At 39.8% G+C, this 23257-nt stretch overlaps 1 protein-coding gene across 1 annotated transcript in view; it reads right to left on the bottom strand.

Annotated features, from left to right (window-relative positions):
• Positions 1-12361: 12361 nt before the first annotated feature.
• The window catches only part of Rngtt (RNA guanylyltransferase and 5'-phosphatase), a 239393-nt gene continuing 228497 nt past the window's right edge, over positions 12362-23257 (bottom strand). Inside the window, exons 15-16 of the mRNA XM_027928259.2 lie at positions 16342-16465; positions 12362-14952 (exon numbers count right to left, since the gene is read on the bottom strand). Of these exons, the coding sequence (XP_027784060.1) occupies positions 14789-14952; positions 16342-16465 (288 nt within the window). The 3' untranslated portion in view covers positions 12362-14788. The remainder of the gene's footprint in view (positions 14953-16341; positions 16466-23257) is intronic.

Raw genomic sequence — 23257 nt, 5'->3', positions numbered from 1 at the left:
TACTCTGTGGCAGCAGCCCACCACAGCTCCACACTGATACTCCAACTCCAAAATTGTACAAAAAGTTGCTTTTAGATTTTGAAACTTTTTAGATTATAGCAACTTTGAGTATTAACTGGGCAGAAGCTATGGACTCTCATTTAAGAAAAATTCTGCCTATAATTTCCTTTGAAATCAGGAACCTTTGGAGCTCATGTATAGCTTCCAGATAAGAGCCTGGCTTAGGAGTTGACCAACAAAAGTCCCTTCAAGAGGAAGATTCTTTACCATGGTGTGTAAATTATTTCTCCCTGAATATATTGTAAATGACCGGTTTTACCAACATTCAAATTAGTTTCACCTTTTCTAGGAAGTCTATGCTGATGAAGAGACTGAGTTGGAGGGCATCACTGGGAAGTGTATCTCTTGACCCTGATGCTCTTTCTGAACAGTGTTTGTCTAGCCCATGCTTAATGACAATGTCAGTGATGACACTGCCCATGTCCCGCCTTGCTGTGAGTTATTGCCAACTAGCCGGGTGGTGATTTTTGGTGGCCAAGGCATACCTGCCTGCCCTTGAACAATTCTCTGGCAGTCAGGGCTCTTTCTGTCTATGTGGTTGCCACCCCTTTCTCTCTAACCCCCCAAAGATTCTAGCTGGGATGGCAGAAGTGCTGGGGCCACATTTTTCCAGGGGCCACTGAAACAGAGGAAGCTGCTGGCCAGTGTCAGCTCTCTCCTGGAAGAGCTGAGGCAGGTGACCAGGCCTGTCTTATGGTGCAGTCTGTGCCCTGCTGAAGATGCAGGAAGGGTGGGAGCAAGGTCTGTGCCATTCATGTCCCATTCACCATACAGAGGCCTTGCACGGGTTTGCCAGGCCCTAGAAACCACCCTTCCCCATGTGCTGGCAGCCAGGTGCGGAGACAGGGTGGGGGCAGAGAGAAGGGTCTGGGAGTGAGTGAGGTCCTGTCTGACAGCTAAGCAAGTCTGAGGCTCCACAGTGAAGACACAGCACAGGCCCGCCCACCTGCTTGGCACTGGTATTCAGAGGAGGGGTTAGTTAGCTCAACCTCCAAAGAACTCAGACCTCTCAGAGGAAGGAACATTAGAGCTGGCAATGAAGAGGTTCTGCCATGCTTTCTGCTTACAAGCTGATGCAGATGTCTCTCAGGGTTTTCACACTGGGCACTTTATTTTCTCAACTTTGGCCTGAGTTCTACAAGAACTGTGTCTGCTGTTTTTTAAGGACTGCCACGTACCACACCCACGCTGATCTTGCAGCCCTTGGGGCCCTGGGCTCAGGCCTTTGTCACTCAGTTTTGACTCCCCCTAAAGTGTGTCTCTGTCCACTGCCAAGTCTGAAGTGACCTGAATATTCCCCATCCTCAAGACCCACTTTGAATGTCACCACCGGTTCATGTGGAGAAAGCAAACAAGGGCCAAGTCCCAGCTCCCTCTTTTCCTAGCCCTGTGATCCTGGGCAGGGTGCTTGAGGCTCTGCACAGTGGGAGCAGCGTCCGCTTCCCAGAGCTGCATGAGGGCTCCATCACTGTGGGACATGATTTGTTCACCTCAAAGCTCTCAACAATGGCTGCCAATGATTTTGGTCCTTCTTCCTGGAACTGGTTTCCTACAGCCTCTCTTGAACCTCCACAGTGACTGGTTTCCTTCATTTCTCACACTTCCACTACTCATGTGTGCAATTTACAATGGGTCATCCCTCCCACCACCCTTGGCCCTGTCACACATTCACAGTTGTAAGCTTCCGAGGGCCAAATTGACAGAAAATTTACCTACACACACACACACACACACACACAGCCTCTAGCATGGTTAAGGGTTAAACCAGCCCTGCCTAGATTGAATGTTGCAGGATAAATATTCAAGTTCTAAGAAGAAAAGCTACACAGACACACCAGTGGGAGTGTTTCAAACTTGAAGATTTCCTCTGCAACAGCACTGTGTTTTTCTCTCAGCAGCAGGCTTAGCTAGCCATGTGAATAATTTTAAACAGCCTGAAAAATTACCATTGATTTCAAAGCATTGATTTTGTGCACCACAGTAACACATTAAATCTCTCTTCTGAATAAGACAAAGAGAACTAAAAGAATAAACTTTCACTCCAAAGAACAGAGTACGGGGTTACTTATGCAACATAATTAATTTAATAAGTTGCTCTTTTCTATACTGGGTGACCTGCAAAGGACATTTTGCTTCTAGCCAGAAACCCTGATATACAATAAGTGAAACCTCAGCTGTGCCCCCAAAGAAGAGAGGAGCTGATGCCTGCCATCTCCAGACACCAGGGCAGATGACCTCATGGTGGGGACCACAGGGACACTTCCTGCCCCAAGGCACTGAAATGGGCAGGAGCAGGGGCCAAGCCAGCTGTGTCCTCATATATTGTTCTGCCTCTGAATCAGAGTTCTGTCACTTGGGTCGTCCCAGGGTCTCATGTTTTGTTGTTGAAATTACACATAAAAAGGAGCATGGAGACGTTCATCATGACTCTGTCTCGTGAGGAAGGAGTCTCCTCGGTCATGTGGGAAGGCATGTACATGTTTTCCAAGTCAAGCCTGTTCCTGTGACCTTCCATTACCTTTTTTTTTTTCCCAAAGTAGAAAACACTCATCACTGAAGCAGTAATGCTGTCATAACCTGGTTTCTACACTGAAAACAACTTTCCCCACCATCCTTTACTTTTCCATCCCTCCATTTCTCCCCCTCCAAAATAACCCTCCAGAAACTTCCATACTTGGTTTTCCAGCTCAAAGCAAATTTTATTTATTTATTTATTTATTTTTAGAATGCATCAGTTAAATCTGTTCATCTTTTTTGAGTTGAAGGACTGGAAGAAATCACACATCGTTTCTGATGTGATATACCCATGGGCGGTTTTGCATCCTACCCAAAGATAGCTCAACTTCATTTTGAGATGTTTTGCCTTCTTTGGAAATCAAAATCAAACTTTTCAAAGTAGACGTGTGGTTGTGGGTTACGCAACCCCAGGCACCTACCAGTGTGTGCTATGGTCTTCTCTTCACCTGGTATAAACTTCTGAGCGAGCCCTGGAGGCATGCATGTGCATCAGGGCTCCAGGAGGGCCCAGGAGCTCACACTCCAGTGTGCAAAGTCAGGTTTACAGAGACTGTGGGAAGAAAGGAAGTCTATAGGAGGAGGGCTCAGTTTTGGGTGCATTCAGCTTGAGGTGACTATTAGACATCCAAGGGAAGATGTCAAGCTGTCACTTGGATGTTCAAGTTTAGCATTTGAGAGTGAGATGGGGCTGGAAATGAACTTGGAAATGGCTCGTGTCTGGGTGGTGCTCATGTTCAGAGTGGAGGAGAGTTCACATGGAGTGTGCACGGAGGTTGGTGGACAGAGCCTGGGCACTGAGTGGAGGTGGGAAGGTGGAGAGTGCTCAGTAAGAGAGACTGAGACAGAGCAGTTGGAGGGAGGAGCAAAGAACCAGGAGAGTACAGTGGCCTGAGGCCAAATGCAAGCAAGGTCCAACAAGGTGTGTGTGTAGAGGGTCTTCCAGGTTTTAAAACAATCTTATGCAGATGTGCATGAGCCAGTCGGTGTACAGATAAACGGGAACTGTCATAGATGGAGCACTGCAGACTCTGAGGAAATGGAAGGGTTTGGGGTTTTGTTTTTTGTTTTGTTTTGTGTGTGTATGTGTGCTTAGGGATTTGAACCCAGGGCCTCATGCATGCCAGACAAACACTTTACCACTGAGCCACATCCCTGCCTGGAAATTTATTTTATTATTTGCTTTTGTCTGTGAAATTTCCCGTTAAGAGAAAACAAAAACTAAAAAACAAAAACCACACACGACAAAAGAATAAAAGCTGTGTAAAGTACTACTGACAAGTTGGTTATGAGGGTGGATCTGGTCTTGGAGAGGGCACTTGTGGTGGTGACAGGAACAGCCCTGTGGAGATGAGAGCATGTGGCAGTGGGTTCAAGAGACTCAGAGGGAAAAATGTGGGGTGAACACATGTAATCAATTCCTTCAAGAGACTTGAAGAGCGCTCCTCTATGGACTAGAGATTGGCTTTCTCAAAGGTCAAATTGTCTACCTAATTGAAGGCATTTTTTTTATCTTCATTTCATTTCTGCAGGGAGTACTGCCAAATGAGCTGGGAATTAGAAGGGCACAGAATCAGCTGTGAGCCCTTGTTAAAGTCCCTTACTGCTCCTGAGTCTCACCCAGCTCATCTATAAAATGGGAACCAATGGTCTTAAGGGTCCAGCTTAAAAGCAGTCTTCCAATTTTCTTGTCTCTGGGAAGATCCCAGGAGGTGATGAGGGTCTAAAAAGTAGCACCCTTCTCCCCAAACCTCTTCCATTCAGGCAACCTTCTGCTTGTTACTTCTTTTACACTCTAAGAATAGCACAGGAAGACTGAGAAGAAAGCCAATAACACTAGCAGTTGAGATATGGGGGGCTCCTTGATCAAGCCATTCTTGAAGCCATACCTACATTCTGGAATATTCAGTTACCTAGAGTAGATGAATTGGGTTTTTTGTTTGTTTTTGATTTGGAACCAAAAAAGTCCCTAGAGTGGGGCAAAAAAGGCAAGTCTTGCATAAGATGAATAAAAAATGCACATCACTATTCCTCACTCTCTGTTCTCTCAGGGTGTGTGTGTGTGTATGTGTGTGTGTGCGCGTGCGCACGCGTGTTGGAGCCAGCTATATACTCTGATCTCGGAATTTGGTCCTTTTACTCTTTCCTATTTGTCCAGACTGCAACTGCCTTCTGACCTGACTTGATTTCTAGCCCATTCTGGGGTAAAGTTTGTTTTCTTTCAAGCTGTTTCACCTATTCTCTGATCCTGAATCATCAGGACAATGTCCCCTATTCCTTTCCACATGATGACAAAAAAAAAAAAAAAAACATAGAAATAATATTTGAATGGTGCCCTCAGGCAAACTAAAGAATTAGGGCATCTATATGGGTCTTAGGGAAGGAGCCCATTATATTTTCTTTATGTCATATAGCTGTAATAAGAAAAAGTAAATCACGAAAGTTCCAGGGAAGATACAGCTTTGTATGAAACTTTGAAATAAGACCTTTCCAGAGTATTAAGTGAGAAACTTGAGCTTGCTTCCATGAATATTCCTTTTTAATATCTGGTCTAATGTTTCAAACAGCTGTCCTCAAATTTGGATCAAAACTTTTTTTTTTTTTTTTGGTACCAGAGATGGAAGCCATGGGTGCTTAACCACTGAGCAATATTCCCAATCATTTTTCATATTTTATTTAGAGACAAGGTCTCACTGAGTTGGCTCAGGGCCTGGTTAAGTTGCTGAGGCTGGCTCTGAACTTGTGATCCTCCTGCCTCAGCCTCCCAAGCCACTGGGATTACAAGTGTGTGCTACCGTGCCCAGCTGGATCAAAACTGTTTAATAATACACTCTTCAAATCCTTAGTAGTCACTATCAGTGAGAAAATTTGCTCAGGTTGGAATAAAAATATTAAAATCATGTTTTGCAACCATTCAAAAATGTTAATGTTTGCAATTATATTTAAAGAATCAATTTTTTTCACTTCTACAAATTTCTTGCCATTTCTCATTGACATTTCTTGTGATTTTTAATCCAATGGAATTATTTTTTACAGCAATTATTTATAAATAAAATGAGGCCCCAATGTGTTGCATGCACAAGGATTATTAAATCAGTTACCCAGACCAGTAGGGTAGAGGAAGGGGGGGTTAGGGAAAGGGTGGAAGGGAGGGAAAAAGAAGGTAATGGAGAATAAAAATGATCAATTTATGTTATATGCATATATGAATACACCATAATTAATCCCACTATTATGCAGTTACAATGCACCAATGAAAACATTAAGAAAATCAGTCTCCCAGTACCTACAAAATGGGCCATCACACGAGAGGACAGACACTTAGCACCATCCCCGAGAACCCATGCCAGACCCCCAGACGCCTCCTTTTGGTCAGCCATGCTCTGGGCTGTGTGCTCAGCTGCACTATGGGCCTTGTAAAAGAGATGCTGCACCATGCTCTGTGGCTGGTCTTGCCCTGTGGCTGGCCTCACCAGTCTCTGGTGGAGCACCAGTAAGACAACCAGGTGCACTTGAGGTGGTCATGGTGCTTTTGCTGCAGGGACCCCAGAGTACTCTCAGTCAGGAGCTAGAGGTATCCATGGATGATAGCTACAGTTCAGTCCTCATCTGGCCACCTTAGTGGGCTTAGAGTGTCAACAGCTACAATCAAACAAAGCATTGGTGTCTTGAAACTGAGGCTGAGAAGTTCTGGACAGTCCCTGTCATCATAAAGTGCATGCTCCCTGCTCCCCCACCATGATCACTACCTGTGGGGACATCTGTTAATCATCTGTTGATACTGGCTAAACCCCAAGCCCCACCACCTCCATTTCTTCCTATTTTCTCTTGACCTCGCCTATCCCTACCATATTTCTTGTCACCTACAAACCAAATTCAAGGCCCCATTCTCAGTCCTTGGCTGTCCCGTACTTTAATGGAGTGGTCACAACTCTTTCCTGCCTCCTCTTGCAGAAAACATTTCTTGAGCCTGTGGTGTGGTATGTGCATGACATTCTAGTGACTCAGAAGGCAGAGGCAGGAGGATCATAAGAGCCCAGGAGTTAGAGGTTGGCCTGGATCCCACAGCAAGGCCTCCATCCATGGATGTGGGAGTCCCTGACCCATTTTTTTACTTCATCTCCTCTATTCACTGCTTTTAGCAAAACTGTCCTGTAGGCAAATATCAAGTCTTTGCTGGCAGTGTGCCTGCCTTACCTCACATAGCCAGGACAGCACGTCCACTTATCAGAAGCCCTTAGGCATCCAGCCCCCAGTCAGCTCTTCTTCTCCCTTGGGATTCTACCAGCACACCCTTGCCCCACCTCGGCTCAAACCCTCCACAGTCATCTCAGCTTCTCAACTTACTGTTGGATCTTGATGATTCACCCTCCTGAATGCTTGTCACTCTTTGTCTTCTATTTCTGTTGATGCCACCTGATATCCAGTTTTGACTCTCCCCTGGATGATGCCATCACTTCCACACAGGCCTTCACCTGTTTTTCTTCCTTCTGCTCCTTAGATTATTACCGGACTACTCTCACAAAGTGAATTTGTTTGAAAGCTTTCAATAACTCCTTATTATTGATCATATTTAGCCTAATCTCTTAATCTGTCCCCTGCCTATCCATGTAGCCCTACTTCATGTGTAGATTCAAGAAATATTTACTTTGTACCAGACTGGCTCAGGTAATGGAAATATAGCAATGGATGAAATAAAATTCTTAATTCACATAGAACTTATTCTAGAAAGGAGTAATAAAGGCAAACAAGTAAACACACTTGCCAGATCAGACATGGTTGTAGAAAAATGAAGCAGAATAAAAGAGTCGAAGGAATGGAATTGGTAGTTTAGACAGGAGGGTCTGAAAATGCCTTGTGATGAAGGAGAACAAGATAACAAGAGGGTTTGAATAAAGGGAGAAGAGACCTGTATGGAATTCTGGTAAGAGCATTCCAGGGACCGGAGAGCTTGCTTATCAAGTTGGAGAAAGCAAAGGAGCCAGTGTGGATGAGAAGATTGAACGAGGGGGAGGATGGCATATGAGATCAGAGTAGAGGCTGAAGCCAGGTGATGAAGGACCTCGTGGACTGTAGTATGTATGCAGTTAGGACTTTATTCTAAATAGGGTGGGATGCATTGGAAGGTTTTGAGGAATGGAGTGACATGTTCTAAAAAATATTACACTGACAGCATGGTGGACAATGGATGAGGAGGGGGGATACAAGAATGGAAACCGGGATAGCAGTTAAGGGGATATTGTGCTAGTCTAGGCAACAGATGAGATGAGAGTTGCTGGAGAGAGTGAGGAGTTGTCAAGTTCATTTTGAAGGTAGTGCTGACAACATTTGATGATGGATTGGACGTAAAATGTGAGAGAAAGAAAAGAGTCAAGGATGATTCAGAAGCAACTGAAAAATGCACTTGCCAATAACTGAGCTTTAAGGAGACTGTGGGAAGAAAGGAAGTCTATAAGAGGAGGACTCAGTTTGGGGTGCATTCAGCTTGAGGTGACTATTAGACATCCAAGAGAAGATGTCAAGCTGTCACTTGGATGTTCAAGTTTAGCATTTCAGAGTGAGATGGGGCTGGAAATGAACTTGGAAATGGCTCATGTCTGGGTGGTGCTCATGTTCAGAGTTGAGCAGAGTTCACATGGAGTGTGCACGGAGGTTGGTGGACAGAGCCTGGGCACTGAGTGGAGGTGAGAAGGTGGAGAGTGCTCAGTAAGGGAGACTGAGACAGAGCAGTTGGAGGGAGGAGCAAAGAACCAGGAGAGCACAGTGGCCCGAGGCCAAGTGCAAGCAGGGTCCAACAAGGTGTGTGTGTAGAGGGTCTTCCAGGTTTTAAAACAATCTTGTGCAGATGTGCATGAGCCAGTCAGTGTATAGATAAACAGGAACTGTCATAGATGGAGCACTGCAGACTCTGTGGAAATGGAAGTTTATTTTATTGTTTGTTCTTGCCTGTGAAATTTCCCATTCAGACAGACACACACACACACACACACACACAGCTGTGTGAAGTACTGCTGACAGGTTGGTTATAGGATGGATCTGGCCCTGGAGAGGGCTCTGATGGAGATAAGAGCCTGTGGCAATGGGTTCAAGAGACTCAGAGGAAAGAAACATGGGGTGAACACATGCAATTAACTCCTTCAAGTGACATTGAAACGGGTCATTGTCAGAGAGATCAAGAGGCCCAGGGAGGGTGGCTAATGTGCTGGTTAAAATGGAATGATGACAACTGTATTTCCAACCACTCCCCTCACACAGCTCTGGACAAAGCCTTCCGTTGTCCCTTCCCTGCACTCCCTTGTTCGCCCTTCCCTGCCCCATTTATCCCATCCACCTATCAAGGCCCAGATTCTCTCTCACCATGTGCATCACCCCAGTTGCACCAGTTGTTTCCAGTGTTCCATTTCACCCTACAAACATTTTCAAGAAGCTTTTAGACATGAGTTTTGGTTGTGGTGTTATCCAATGGGGGTCTTTACAGCCCTCATCTTTAATGTATAACAGAACATACTTGTTTATACTGAAGATCAGAACTACACAATGTTCCCCTGACTGACTTCAGAAGGGAAGAACTTCTACAGAAACTGTAAAGTTTCTTATTCCTTTAGATCCTGGAAGATAGCATTCACTAGTAGCCAACAAGAACAGGATCTTTCACTTGTCCTTCCCACTTGAAAAAACAAGGCTAGAAAGCACTGATTCATACTAAGAGGGATCATGGGCTAGAATTTATTTTTCAAACTATCTGAAAAGCCTCAGCAGTTACCAAAGGATTTCTCTTTGAAAACATCAGAAAATGGGTGGGAGCGGGTAGGTTGGGAGAACAAGCCTTCTAGTTTAAGGTATGGAAAGTTCAATGAAACTGCACTGAAAAATAAGACATGGTTAAAAACACTCCTTCCCTTACACCTCCCTCAGAGTGTGTCACAGCGAGGAGACCAGGACACTTTCTTAAGATCCTTCCTGCTGAGAAGCTTTCCTTAGAAGCACTCATTTTCAATGCAAAAGGCAAGAACAGACAAGACACTTCTGATCAGGATTAAATACGAGATGTGTTAGAGGAGGCCTCTGAAGAAATTCTTAAGAAACAAGAGATGTTATCAGTGCTTCTATTATGGTAAAAAGACTAGAGTGACCAAAAAAAAAAAAAAAAAATTAAGTTTATGAATGGCTAACATGAGGGGGACCACAGCACAAAAGAGCATTTAAATGTCCTGCCCCTTTTCCTACCAAGTGACAACTATTGCCAAACTCTGCTGTGGGTCACAGAGATGAGTCCCTGTGCTATGTTCAGGGCCCCTTATCTTGAGGGGAGAAGAGTATAAAGGGGCCATTCAGCAGACTCTCTGTAGGGGGAAGGCTCCCTTGATCCTGAGATGAAAGGCAATTGGGGGATTGCCCATAGAAGCAGCATCACGGCCATGTGTGAAGGCTCCTGGGCTCATCAGAGGATGGGGAAATGAGCAGCTGTGCCACTGCATTGCAGGACAGGCCTGAAAGCAAACCTAGGTGTGCAGGTTGGGCACAGCACTAAGGAAAATAGATTGTGGACAAAGTTCTGAGTTTTGTTTTGTTGTTTGTAGTAGTGGGGACTGAATCCACTGAGCTAACTGCTCAGCCCTTTTGTTTCACATTTTTAGAATTTTGAGACAGGGTCTCAGTAAGTTGCCCAGGCAGGTCTTAAATGTGCGATCCTCCTGCATCAGAAAATGGAGTCACTGAGATTGTAGTTATGTGCCACTGTTTGGCTTTGAGGTTGTGAAAACTGTGGCACTCTGTTGGTCTGATTTGTTATTAAGGCCAAATTCTGTTTTTCTGTGTTGTTTGGCTATGCTCTGACTGAGCCTCAAACAGTTGAGAGTTTCATTCTTTTGGGATATTTTTAAATATCCAGGTAATTCCAGTTGTCACCTATGAACCTTGGGTCACAAGAGAATCAACCCCTAAGATTAGCTACTGTGAGGCAATCTATTCTGGCAATTCTGTTACTGAAATGACCTTTGGTTATGGAACCAATATCTGCTGCTGCTTTGAGTTTTCATGTCCACTTCCATGATGATGAGAAGCTCCTGCCTGGAATTCCACCTGTGCAACCGTGGTGTTGTGCTGTGTGATTCACAGCCTCAGTCCTTGAAAAAGATTTCACCAGCCTGGAGTGAAATATAGAAGCAAAAGACAATGCCCTGAATCTATCATAAACTTTGTTCTATGTAAAAGCCTCTGCTTTCTTCTAAAATATGTCCTACTTTCTTTTTTGGGTGTTAAGTTTTCTCTTATTTTATTAAATGATGGCAACGTAATTATTTTTGAAATGCCTTTCATGGAAAAATAGTTGGCAACCCCAGATCCATTCCCTAATGTTTTGGAATATGAAATCTGGAAGACTAGGTGGCCCCAGCTTGGAGTCCCCTCTACCACTGTCTTGTATCATGCACAGTAGTCACCTAGTGATAGTCAGATGAGGGACAGGTACATCCAGGTAAACCAAGGCTCCTGATGACCTGCCAAAGTGTCAGAGCTAACAGCCAACTATGCCACCAATCAAGAAAATTTTGGCCCAGGATGTAATTTAATCACTTATTGCTTCCTAATTACAGCTTTGGAATTTAGCATCTTAATGAGAATATTAAACTTCCCTTCATGGTAGCTTAGTCACTCACATTTAAATATTATTAAATAGTTAAATAAGGTCCTACTGCTCTCAACTTCATTTCCTTTTAGAGAGAGGTGTGTAAAGCCTATCACTCTGTCAGCACCAAAGAAACCATTTAAATAATTTGGGATGCCTGGAGGATGGGGTCATCCACCCAGGGACTATAAGAAAGGAAGCATTTAGGAGACTATTGTACAAAAATTTAGCCATTGGAGTAGAAAGACCTTATTGGGTTTCAGCTCACAACTTAAGACTCAGGTTCTTCATCTGAAAAGTCAGTAAGAGTACCTATCTGCACAGAGTAGCTGTACTTAGACAGTTTAGCTCTTAGTGGAAACAGTCCTGATAAAAAGCTATAATTGTTAAGACAGGAGATTTACAAAATACTGGCTTTTATACAAGAATCATGGTTGGACATAGAAAGGTTCTCTTTGATCATCTGGCTCAACCTTGCTATTTCACAAATTGAAAAAAAAGGGGGAAAGGGCTCCAAAGAACTTAGATCAGTAAGAGGCAGAACCTGGATTTGTTTCTGGGTCTGACCCAAGGGCTTCTAGGTTTCCCTCCGCCCCTGGGTCAGGACTTTCTTCACAACATAAGTTTTTTTCATGTGGGAGTATGAGGTTGTTGATTTTCAAGGTTTCTTGAGCCAGGAAGAACTCTATGCATAGTTCAGAATGGTGGTATCATTTAAACATTTAAAGATGGCAAATTCCATATAAAAATGCATAGTCAACACAAAAATTTGGTAGTTTGCTACTTCATCACTTTGGGCTATTTATTGCTGAGTATTTTAAAAGAATTAAATGCATTAAAATAATGTAATAGAATACTCATAGTGTAACCTGCTAAGATAAGGTAGATAAACAAAAATGTAAACATCATATAAAGATGTGCCTCCCCCCACTCTCCTAGCTTTCAAAAATACAATCCCCATGTCAATCAAATTAGTTTCATATGGAAAACAAAAACCAGTTTCTCAGGAAGAAAAATAGAAGATATTTTAAAGACTTGATTTTAATCTCTAGAGTACAGCAAAACTAGATACATTACATTGGGTGTGGCTGACAGGAACAGGATTGGATACCAACAACAGAAGAAACACAAAAGCAACACCAGTGAAAACAAAGTAAACACTTTCTTATTTTAAATCAGTAGTTTTATTACAATACGCACTGACACACAATTAGAGAAGGAATGTTCTGACATTTCTGAGCATTTCACGGAAAGCAAATGTAACCATCCAGGCAGTAGAGTCATCCACACCTTTTCCAAACAAAAAGCTAAAGCTTTTTACATGTGATGACTCAGGAAAAGCAAAGTTTTCTTATCCTTATCTAAAATACTTCAGTCTTAGAAAATAGCTATTGGGAAGTGACCTAAGAAGGGAAGGGTTTCCTTCATAATGTCCCAAGTCCTGCTTCTAGGTTCCCCTCTGCCCTTGACTGTCTAAATGACTTGTTATGATACTCTAAATGGTAGCATGTTTGGGGGCTAAATGGAATCTACTTATAAGGCCAACTATTGTACTTCAATAGAAAGGAAAGGATAAGTTTAGAAAATTAAGTCCTGCTAAATGCACAATGGCAAAAAGAAAATATCTGGGTGTATTAAAAATGAGATGCTCTTTTCACATGACTCATTTCAAAGGTTACGATTACCATAAACATTTTAACTCTAAAAGATCATTGGCAAAAGCTTGCTTTTATATCTGCAAAAGGGCTTTGCTTTTGCAAGGGCTCAAAAGCAAGCAACATACCATGTGAAGAGTTGCTAATCCTGGGGAAGCAGGCATCAGGCTACTTGGAGTTGCATAGTCATTTTATTTATTTATTTTTTGATTCACTTTGTAAAAGACACATGGACCCTTGAGAATTTCCCCTTTTTCAATAGTCACTGTGGCATTCAGATGTTTAAATCCCTTTAGCGCCCAAACATACAAAAGCACTCTAGGAAAAAAACATTAAAATGGCATTTTGGATAAGTTCACACTACACATTACATAACTTGGGAACAATAAAGGAAAAAGCCCAAGCATGACTCTAGTATTTCACATAGAAAAGCACTGCATGAGAAAACTGTTTAAAAACATTAAAACTCAGGTGCATATAAATACATTTTTGGTTAATCTGTGCTATGTCATATAGAAATCCTGTCACATATTCAGCCTGCTAGGTAACTCATTTGGGTTTTCATGTCTGGCTGTATCAGTAGAAGAATATACACTGTTGCATATACTTACATATATATGCATATACATATATAAAATTTAGATCATGAAAATTTGTTTTAAATACATATATTTAAAACATGTACCTCTAAAAATAAATACATTAGCCTCTAATCAGCTAATTCTCAGAGTTCCTTCACAAGTCAATCAGAATACAGTTTCTCAACAATGGCAGATGACCAATTAGCTGCCCTTTAAACCCATTATCTCTCAGTAAACATTTTGGAATTCAGATGTATCACTGAAATAACATCCCTAGAATAGAATATAGATACAGTTTTGGCTTTGACAGTAAATGTCTTGATTTCCTTGATGTTTAGTTCCTACAAGTGTAGGATTTTCTAGTGACAGCATTCCATTCTGTTGACATTACCTTCTAATAAGAGGAGTCAGCTGGCATTTCCTTGGCCATTTTATTTTAGGGAACTAACACAACATCATCTGTATTTGATATCGCTTTCATAGATCACAGTGAGTTGTGTGTTTTAATGTAATTTATAATGTGCTGATACCACTGAGGTAAAGCAGAAGTAGCCCTGGCATTTAAAAATGAAAAGTCTCCCAGGAGAGCCATACATAAAGGACCTGGTGGTAAGTAGTTCAAAACTATTGCCAGAATGGACACACCGGATATCTGATACGGTACTCCAAACAATAGAAACAGATTAAAATACTCAAAAGACTTGTTAAAGAAGCAATGCAAGTCACAAAAATGGAGCTTTACTTTTTTACTTTTACATCTCCAAAACAACTTCTTAAAATAATATAAGCCAGACCAAGTTGTTTAATACACAATACCTAACAACTTTGTCATCTGTTTCTGAATATAGGAATTTCAGAAATGTAGGGGATCATGATAAATGATAGCAAGAACTTTTAATGCCATTGCCTATATTTTTAATAGGAAAATTTGCCATAGTTGAAACACAGCTTCTAAAATATACAGAGTTTTATGCACTCACAGTTCCAGATTGCTAACTTTATAAATTAAAGGTAAAGTTATCCATATACAAACAAGGCCTCTTTTTCAGTGATTTCAATCTCATTTAAACCTTTGGATATTTCAATCTTCAGATTACCCAAGGTAAGGCTGAGTTTATCCGATATAAATTAAATATTTAAGTCCATTAGGTACTGTAGCACTGAGGAAACAAATGCATCAAATAATATACAAGTTGGCTACAATACCTTCCTTTTCCTTTTTTTTTAATTCAAATGTGCATCAACATCAAGTCACACTTGTTTTTTCATTTTTCTGGCTGCAAAAATGGGGCAATAGCATTTTTTTCTCACTCATCTTTCCTCTTGAGCCTGAAGTCAGAGGCAGGTAGGTCTTAAGTTGAAGGACGTGGCCTTTTGGGAGGTGGTGGTGGCATGAGCTCAGTGTCAGGGTCCAGGTGATGCTTTCTCTTCTGCCCTTGAGAAGCTAACGCACATCTGTCAATGAACTCAAACAGCATCTCCTTGGTGACAGGGTTTGATATGCTATTGCACACAGCTGTGGACAAAGGGAGACAAGCATCTCACGTGAGGGTTAATTAGGGAAGCTGACTCACCACACACAGGCTTGTGAGAAAGGTTTAAACACTGCCATTTTACCAAAGGATGACATGCTTCTGATTAAACTAATCTCCTCCCTCTGCCCACCTTCCAAATAACTGCTTTCCTAGGGGCGATTCTTTACTGGAATATTAATTTTAAACTAAAACTTTAGGTATTTGGGTTATAAGCATGTCTTCACTATGGTTTTCTATTCCTTCAAATAGTTTTTTATGGGATTCTAATCTAGCACCGTACACTGAACTATAGTCCATACTTCGACTAAAACATCTACAGAAAAAGTGCACTACAATCTTCCAACTTTCCCTCAGGAAGATGTCCATTCTGAAACACTTAGCATAGCATTACTCATCATGCCTATGGCAGACCATATTATTTTAATAACTTCTTTGAAGTAAGATAGGTTAAAAAATTGTCTAATAAATAAAGCATCTTTTCTTGAATGACCAAAATTTAGTACCAATCATTTTCACTTTATTTACCTACTTGATTTTGGGAAAAAAGACACTGGCTTAATCATTGCTACTTTTGAACTCATCCTAAACGTGGATACTAATTCCAACAGGAGCCCTTAAATGTACAATAATCACTTTTAAACTGCAAAACCTAAACTGGCAATTTCTGTATTTTCTTCTAAGCTTATCATATCATCATTGATTAAGCATGCTAAAGTCCACAACTCTATTAACCTTTAATCTTGTTTTTTACCTTTTTCAACTCCAGTAAAAAATGTAATCTAGGGCAACTGCTACTAGTAATAAGTGTACCCTATAAATTTCAATTAATTTGTGTTGTTCCTCATTAAAAAAAAAACCTTAATTATTCTGAATCCCCAAAGAATTCAGATTGTACCCAAAGAACACTCTGAAGGATGGCATAGCAGATTTTGTGTTTTTTAAAATGGTTTTCATTTACTTTGTTCTCCATTGTTTGTAAAATTATTTTAGGAGCTGGAAATTACTTTCCCCTGCTAATTTTGTCTTTTACCATCTGGCAAACAATGATTTGTATAGTTTTGAATAGATCTGAAATTATCATGGCTTTTGTTGTTGTTGTTGGATAAATTCAACTTGTATATAGCCCAGTATCCTGCCCTTTACACTCTCTTCTGGGCACTTGGCACAAGCCCACTAGTTTAGAGACGAAAACCTAAAAGCTAACTGGAACCAAATAGGGTGCCAGACATGACAATGTTCTGGTCAACAAGGGTGAAGTACAAATGACTCTATGTACCATCAAGTAGAATGGCACATATAGCAGAATGTGGGTTCTAACAACTTAGTTTTTTTTTTAAATGTAATAACTACTGGTAGGTCGTCATACTCACCCATGGCAGTGTTGTAGGCATTAGGAAAACTTTTGTCTGTTCTCTGTCTCATGAAGACCCAGCTGTTGTTCTCAAATTTGCATTCTATAATTTTGTTGTCATACTGTTTTAGCTCTTTTGTCACCTGTTTTAAAAGAGAATTGACGAAAATATTTAAATCATCTGAAAGGCTTTTTGTTTCCATTATGTGACAGACACATTAGGAAATGCCAAAAACACCTCAGTAACTCTTCATGCAGAGCTCTTTGTCATCTGAAGTGTCTAATCAAGCCTAAAGATATGGTGTGCACTCCCTTGTACACATGCTCATTTATCCGACATTTTATAAATAGTCATGAAAACGGCTGTCAATATATAGCAATTAAAAGAAGCTAAGCAGAAAGCAGCCACTTCTGGGCCAAATGCAAATATGTTACCATGGGGACCAAGCCTTCAATACTGTCTGTGTCTGTGGCTTTCAGAAATTGAGTATACTGATTAGGTTTCCTCAACCTTCAGGAAGGTCTCACCATCTAAATTCCTATGTCAAAATCCAAGAATTTCCCCTTATTCATAAAAAGTTGCACATAAAAAGTAAACGGTAGAACCAAACCCAAGCAATGTGCATCCTAAATATTTTGCTTTCAAGCAGAAATAATTAACCAAAAACCTAATCTTTAGGCTACTTTCTTCTCATCTGCCAAACTTGTATGAATATAGAGATGAAGCTACTTTGACTTTAGTTGGTGGGTTTCTTGGCTTCTTCACTTCAGATGATTGAAAGTGGATTAAAACTTACTTTATCAAACCTAAAAAGTATCCATGGTAACTACAGAACCTTTCAAAAGATATTCCACTGGGCTGTGAGGACAGTTTTCATAAATAGGAACCAAAGCTTATCTTTGCAGTTTTCAAATCAAATGCCAGTCATGGTAATATTTTAATTCTGTCCTCATCTTTCACAGCTAACAACTTTTCCTCACAATATGGTAGATTGCAATCATTTAACTTCATTAGCATTATTTGAAATGCTCTCATTTTTTCTACCCACATATTCACTATTACCTAGGAATATGAAGGGAAGGAAATTTTTAAAAGATGCTTTCAATTCACAGATTAGATAGTGCATATCTTCATAAAAACTTTCGAATTGTATTTCTTGTCCCTTAATGGGCATTATATTTGATTGAACTATTTGCATTTTCAACAAATCTAACGGGTACAACATTTTCAATGGTTCTGGAACTAGACCTGCCTCCAAAAACTGATGGTCCATAGTCCACTTAGCAAACCTGTGTCTTTATTCTCAACTATCCATCATCATAGACTAGACTCTCCTGCACTTTTTACTAGGGACCCACCTTTTTACTTTTGATTTACTATTTATAGCCAAGTACTAGGCAATTCATTCAATTAGATAACCACATGTATGTTATACTATTTGAAAGATCTAACAGAAATTTGTTTCCAACCCCTTCAAAGTCTTCATTTTCTTATTTCTAAAATGGGTAAACAAGTTCCTAATTTACTGAGTCATTGCAAGAATAATGAATAAAAATGCCTGGGACATCATAGATAATCAGTAAAATTGGTAACTGAATATAAAATTGGCAATGAAACACTTCTTTCTAAAAACTGGTTAAAAAAATGTACCATCTTAACAGTTTTCAAGTATACAGTTCAGTCATGCTAAGTATATTCACATTGTTGCACAAGAGATCTCTCAGGCTTTTTCATCTTACAACACTGCAACTCTGGACACACTAAGCATTAATTCTCCCTTCCACCCAGACCTTTCTATTTTTTGCTTCTGTGATTTTGACTTCAGATACTTCAAATGAGTAGAATCACACAGTATTTGTCCTTTTGTGACTGACTTAGCAAAATGTCCTTGAGGTTCATTCATGTTATAGCATGTGATAGGAGTTCCTTCTTCTTTAAAGCTACATAATATTCCATCATATGTATATATCACGTTGCCTTTAACTATGTCAATGAACTTTTGGGTTCCTTCTACTTCTTGGCAATGTTGCTGTTAATGTGGGAGCACAAATATCTCTTCAAGATCCTGCTTTGAGTTCTTTGGAAAGTCAGAAGTGGGGTTGCTGGATCATATAGTAATTCTGTTTTTAATTTTTTGAAGAACCTTCATACTGTTTCCCAAAATGGTCGCACCTTTTACATTCCTACCAATTGCGGGGTTCCAACTTCTCTGTATGCTCACCAACATTTGTCGTCTACTTTTGATAGTGGTCATCCTGATGGATGTCAGATATCTCATTGTGGTTCTGATGTACACTTCCCTAATGATTGATGATGCTGAGCATCTTTTCATATGCTTCTGGTTAAATACCTTCTTAGAAATGTCTATTCAAGTCCTTTGCCCATTTCTTAACCAAGGTTTTCTGTTGTTGAGTTGTACAGAAGTTTCTTACACATTCTAGATCTTAACACCTTATCAGACATGATTTACAATTATTCCACTGTTTTACTCTGTTGATGAGCAAAGGATGTTAAATTTGATACTGTCTCTTTTGTCTATTTGTAATGTTACTGCTTCTAGTTTTGGTGCCATATCCAAGAAATCACTGTTAAATCTATGTCCTGAAGTTTCCCCGTGTATCTTTTTTTCTAGAAGTTAATAAATTTAGGATTTAAATTTTAGTTTAAATCAATTTTTCAGTTGATTTCCTATGTGATATAAAGTTAGAGTCAACTTCATTCTTTTGCATGTAAATATTCAGTTTTCCCAGCACCATTTATTGAAGAGACTGTCCTTCCCCACAGTGTTGTCTTGTTACCTTTGTGGAAAATCATTTGGCTCACCTATGCACAGGTTTATTTTTGGGCTCTCTGTTATACTGTTTTGTTTTATTTGGTGGTGGTGGTGGCGGTGAACCAGGAGTGCTTTACCACTATATATCCCCAGTCTTTTCAATTTTTATTTTGAGATAGGATCTCTCTTAAGTTGCTGAGGCTGGCCACAAACTTGTGATCTTCCAGCCTTGGCTTCCTAAATAGTTAGTATTATAGGAGTCGGCCAGCATAACTGGTGGCCTGTCTTTATGCTGGTAATTAAATACACTATCTAAGTTACTATTGTAGTATGTTTTAAAATAAGGAAGTATGAGGCTCGCATCTATTTGGGATTCCTTTAGATTCCATATGAATTCTACTTCTGTTAAAAAAAAAATACCATTGGGATTTTAATAGAGATTGCTTTAGGTAGTATGGATAGTTTAACCATGAACACTGAAAATCTTCTCATTATTTGTATCTTCTTTGATTTCTTTTAGAAGTATTGCTTATAAAAAAAACTTTAGAAGGAAATTCAATAAAGGAACCATGCTGACATAAAAAGGTACATTTTGAATATAGCTGTCAAGAAAATTATATAATATTTACTTTAGAAGAATGGATTGCTAGTCAACAATGTGCAGTCTGTACTTCTACTAAGCGGCAATTATGGTAAGTCTTTATCATACAGCTTATCATTCTTGTGTTCTTAGTTTCAGAATTGCTATCAATCTGACTATAGTAACTTAGCAGTATTTATTAACTACATGTGTACCTGTTTGGCCAAGCATTAACAATCTGGGAAAGAGAACTTCCTGAAAAATACATGCATCTGCCACTACTAACTTGACTGCATTTCCATGTTCAAGAACAATACTTTGTTTTTCATTGATCATGCCAGTTATGTTCCCAAGACAGATATACTGCAAAGGCCCTCATTTGGTTAGATGGTAAAATATATCTGATAAAAATAATATCTCCCATACTTGCACAAACTAAAGATAGACTTCACTAATACTTAGATCAAAAGAAAGACTGGCATTTAATTTTAGTATCCATATTATAATTTGTTACTATGATGACAATTATCCTCAATTACATATTATTATTTATTAAACCAGGTCCATTAGGCCTTCTAAAATCAACTGTTATTTTAGTTTGAGTTAATGAGAGCTTAAAAGTAAAAATAATAAAATATTTACAAATCACAATTTCCTATCTGTACCCATAATTACATTGAATTAATAAGCTTTCATTTTTGGGGGGGAATGTTAAGAAGCAATATATATTTTATATAGAAAATTTTTTTTCATGCATCCTTCTTATTGAATAACATACTTCTATAGTATGTGAATGTACCAATAATCTAGGGTTAAGAGACTGTCATATGAAACTGGACCTAGTACCTCTGAAGATTTTTAATTAGCAGTTCTAATTTTTAATTAGACCCAAAATGGAAAGAAAAAAAATCACAGTTGCTCTGTTCTGCCACATTTTTACAGACTGTTTTGTTGTTGCTCACAAAACCACACAATCGGTGTTGGCTGAAATGATTTGCACAGAGTAGAGAGGTGTTTCTATTTCTAGGGTAGGATAGGAGCCTTTAGAATTACTGTCCCTGATCTATGGAAGTTCAGTTTCGTTATCTGTTCAACATAGTTCTCGAAACACTGGCCAGAGCAATTAGACAGACGAAAGAAATTAAAGGCAAAAAAATAGGAAAAGAAGAACTTAAATTATCACTATTTGCAGATGACATGATTCTATACCTAGCAGACCCAAAAGGCTCTACAAAGAAACTATTAGAGCTAATAAATGAATTCAGCAAAGTGGCAGGATATAAAATCAACACGCATAAATCAAAGGCATTCCTGTATATCAGCGACAAATCCTCTGAAATGGAAATGAGGACAACCACTCCATTCACAATATCTTCAAAAAAAATAAAATACTTGGGAATCAACCTAACAAAAGAGGTGAAAGACTTATACAATGAAAACTACAGAACCCTAAAGAGAGAAATAGAAGAAGATCTTAGAAGATGGAAAAATATACCCTGTTCATGGATAGGCAGAACTAACATCATCAAAATGGCGATATTACCAAAAGTTCTCTATAGGTTTAATGCAATGCCAATCAAAATCCCAACGGCATTTCTTGTAGAAATAGAGAAAGCAATCATGAAATTCATATGGAAAAATAAAAGACCCAGAATAGCAAAAACAATGCTAAGCAGGAAGTGTGAATCAGGCGGTATAGCGATACCAGACTTCAAACTATACTACAGAGCAATAGTAACAAAAACAGCATGGTACTGGTACCAAAACAGGCGGGTGGACCAATGGTACAGAATAGAGGACACAGAAACCAATCCACAAAACTACAACTATCTTATATTTGATAAAAGGGCTAAAAGCATGCAATGGAGGAAGGATAGCATCTTCAACAAATGGTGCTGGGAAAACTGGAAATCCATATGCAACAAAATGAAACTGAATCCCTTTCTCTCGCCATGCACAAAAGTTAATTCAAAATGGATCAAGGAGCTTGATATCAAATCAGAGACACGCCGTCTGATAGAAGAAAAAGTTGGCTGCGATCTACATTCGGTGGGGTCGGGCTCCAAATTCCTCAATAGGACACCCATAGCACAAAAGTTAATAACTAGAATCAACAAATGGGACTTACTCAAACTAAAAAGTTTTTTCTCAGCAAAAGAAACAATAAGAGAGGTAAATAGGGAGCCTACACCCTGGGAACAAATCTTTACTCCTCACACTTCAGATAGAGCCCTAATATCCAGAGTATACAAAGAACTCAAAAAGTTAGACAATAAGAGAACAAACAACCCAATCAACAAATGGGCCAAGGACCTGAACAGACACTTCTCAGAGGAGGACATACAGTCAATCAACAAGTACATGAAAAAATGCTCACCATCTCTAGCTGTCAGAGAAATGCAAATCAAAACCACCCTAAGATACCATCTCACTCCAGTAAGACTGGCAGCCATTATGAAGTCAAACAACAACAAGTGCTGGCGAGGATGTGGGGAAAAGGGTACACTTGTACATTGCTGGTGGGACTGCAAATTGGTGCAGCCAATTTGGAAAGCAGTATGGAGATTTCTTGGAAAGCTGGGAATGGAGCCACCATTTGACCCAGCTATTCCCCTTCTTAGTCTATTCCCTAAAGACCTAAAAAGAGCATGCTACAGGGACACTGCTACATCGATGTTCATAGCAGCACAATTCACAATAGCAAGACTGTGGAACCAACCTAGATGCCCTTCAATAGACGAATGGATAAAAAAAATGTGGCATTTATACACAATGGAGTATTACTCTGCATTAAAAAATGACAAAATCATAGAATTTGCAGGGAAATGGATGGCATTAGAGCAGATTATGCTAAGTGAAGCTAGCCAATCCCTAAAAAACAAATGCCAAATGTCTTCTTTGATATAAGGAGAGTAACTAAGAACAGAGTAGGGACGAAGAGCATGAGAAGAAGATTAACATTTAACAGGGATGAGAGGTGGGAGGGAAGGGGAGAGAGAAGGGAAATTGCATGGAAATGGAAGGAGACCCTCAGGGTTATACAGTGGAGGGGGTAGAGAGAGAGGAGGGGAGGGGATGGGAGAGGAGGGGAGGGGGGATGGTGGAGGATGGGAAAGGCAGCGGAGCACAACAGACACTAGTATGGCAATATGTAAATCAATGGATGTGTAACTGATGTGATTCTGCAATCTGTGTATGGGGTGAAGGTGGGAGTTCATGACCCACTTGAATCAAAGTGTGGAATATGATATGTCAAGAAATTTGTAATGTTTTGAACAACCAACAATAAAAAATTTAAAAAAAACCCTCATCTTTTTATTATTTATTATTATTGTTGTTTTAAATTTTTGCAAATCTAATAAATTTTTAAATTTTAATTTGTTATATATGACAACAGAATGCATTAAAATTCATATTACACATATAGAACACAATTTTTTCGTATCTCTGGTTGTACACAAAGTATAGTCACATCCTTCATGTCTTCATACATGTACTTAGGGTAATGATGACCATCACATTCTATTGTCTTTCCTACCCCTATGCCCCCTCCCTTCTCTTTTCTCCCCTTCTCCCCTTTG

The sequence above is a fragment of the Marmota flaviventris genome, chromosome 6, assembly GCF_047511675.1.
Source record: "Marmota flaviventris isolate mMarFla1 chromosome 6, mMarFla1.hap1, whole genome shotgun sequence".
Taxonomy (NCBI): domain Eukaryota; kingdom Metazoa; phylum Chordata; class Mammalia; order Rodentia; family Sciuridae; genus Marmota; species Marmota flaviventris.
This window is presented reverse-complemented; position numbering and strand designations above follow the sequence as displayed.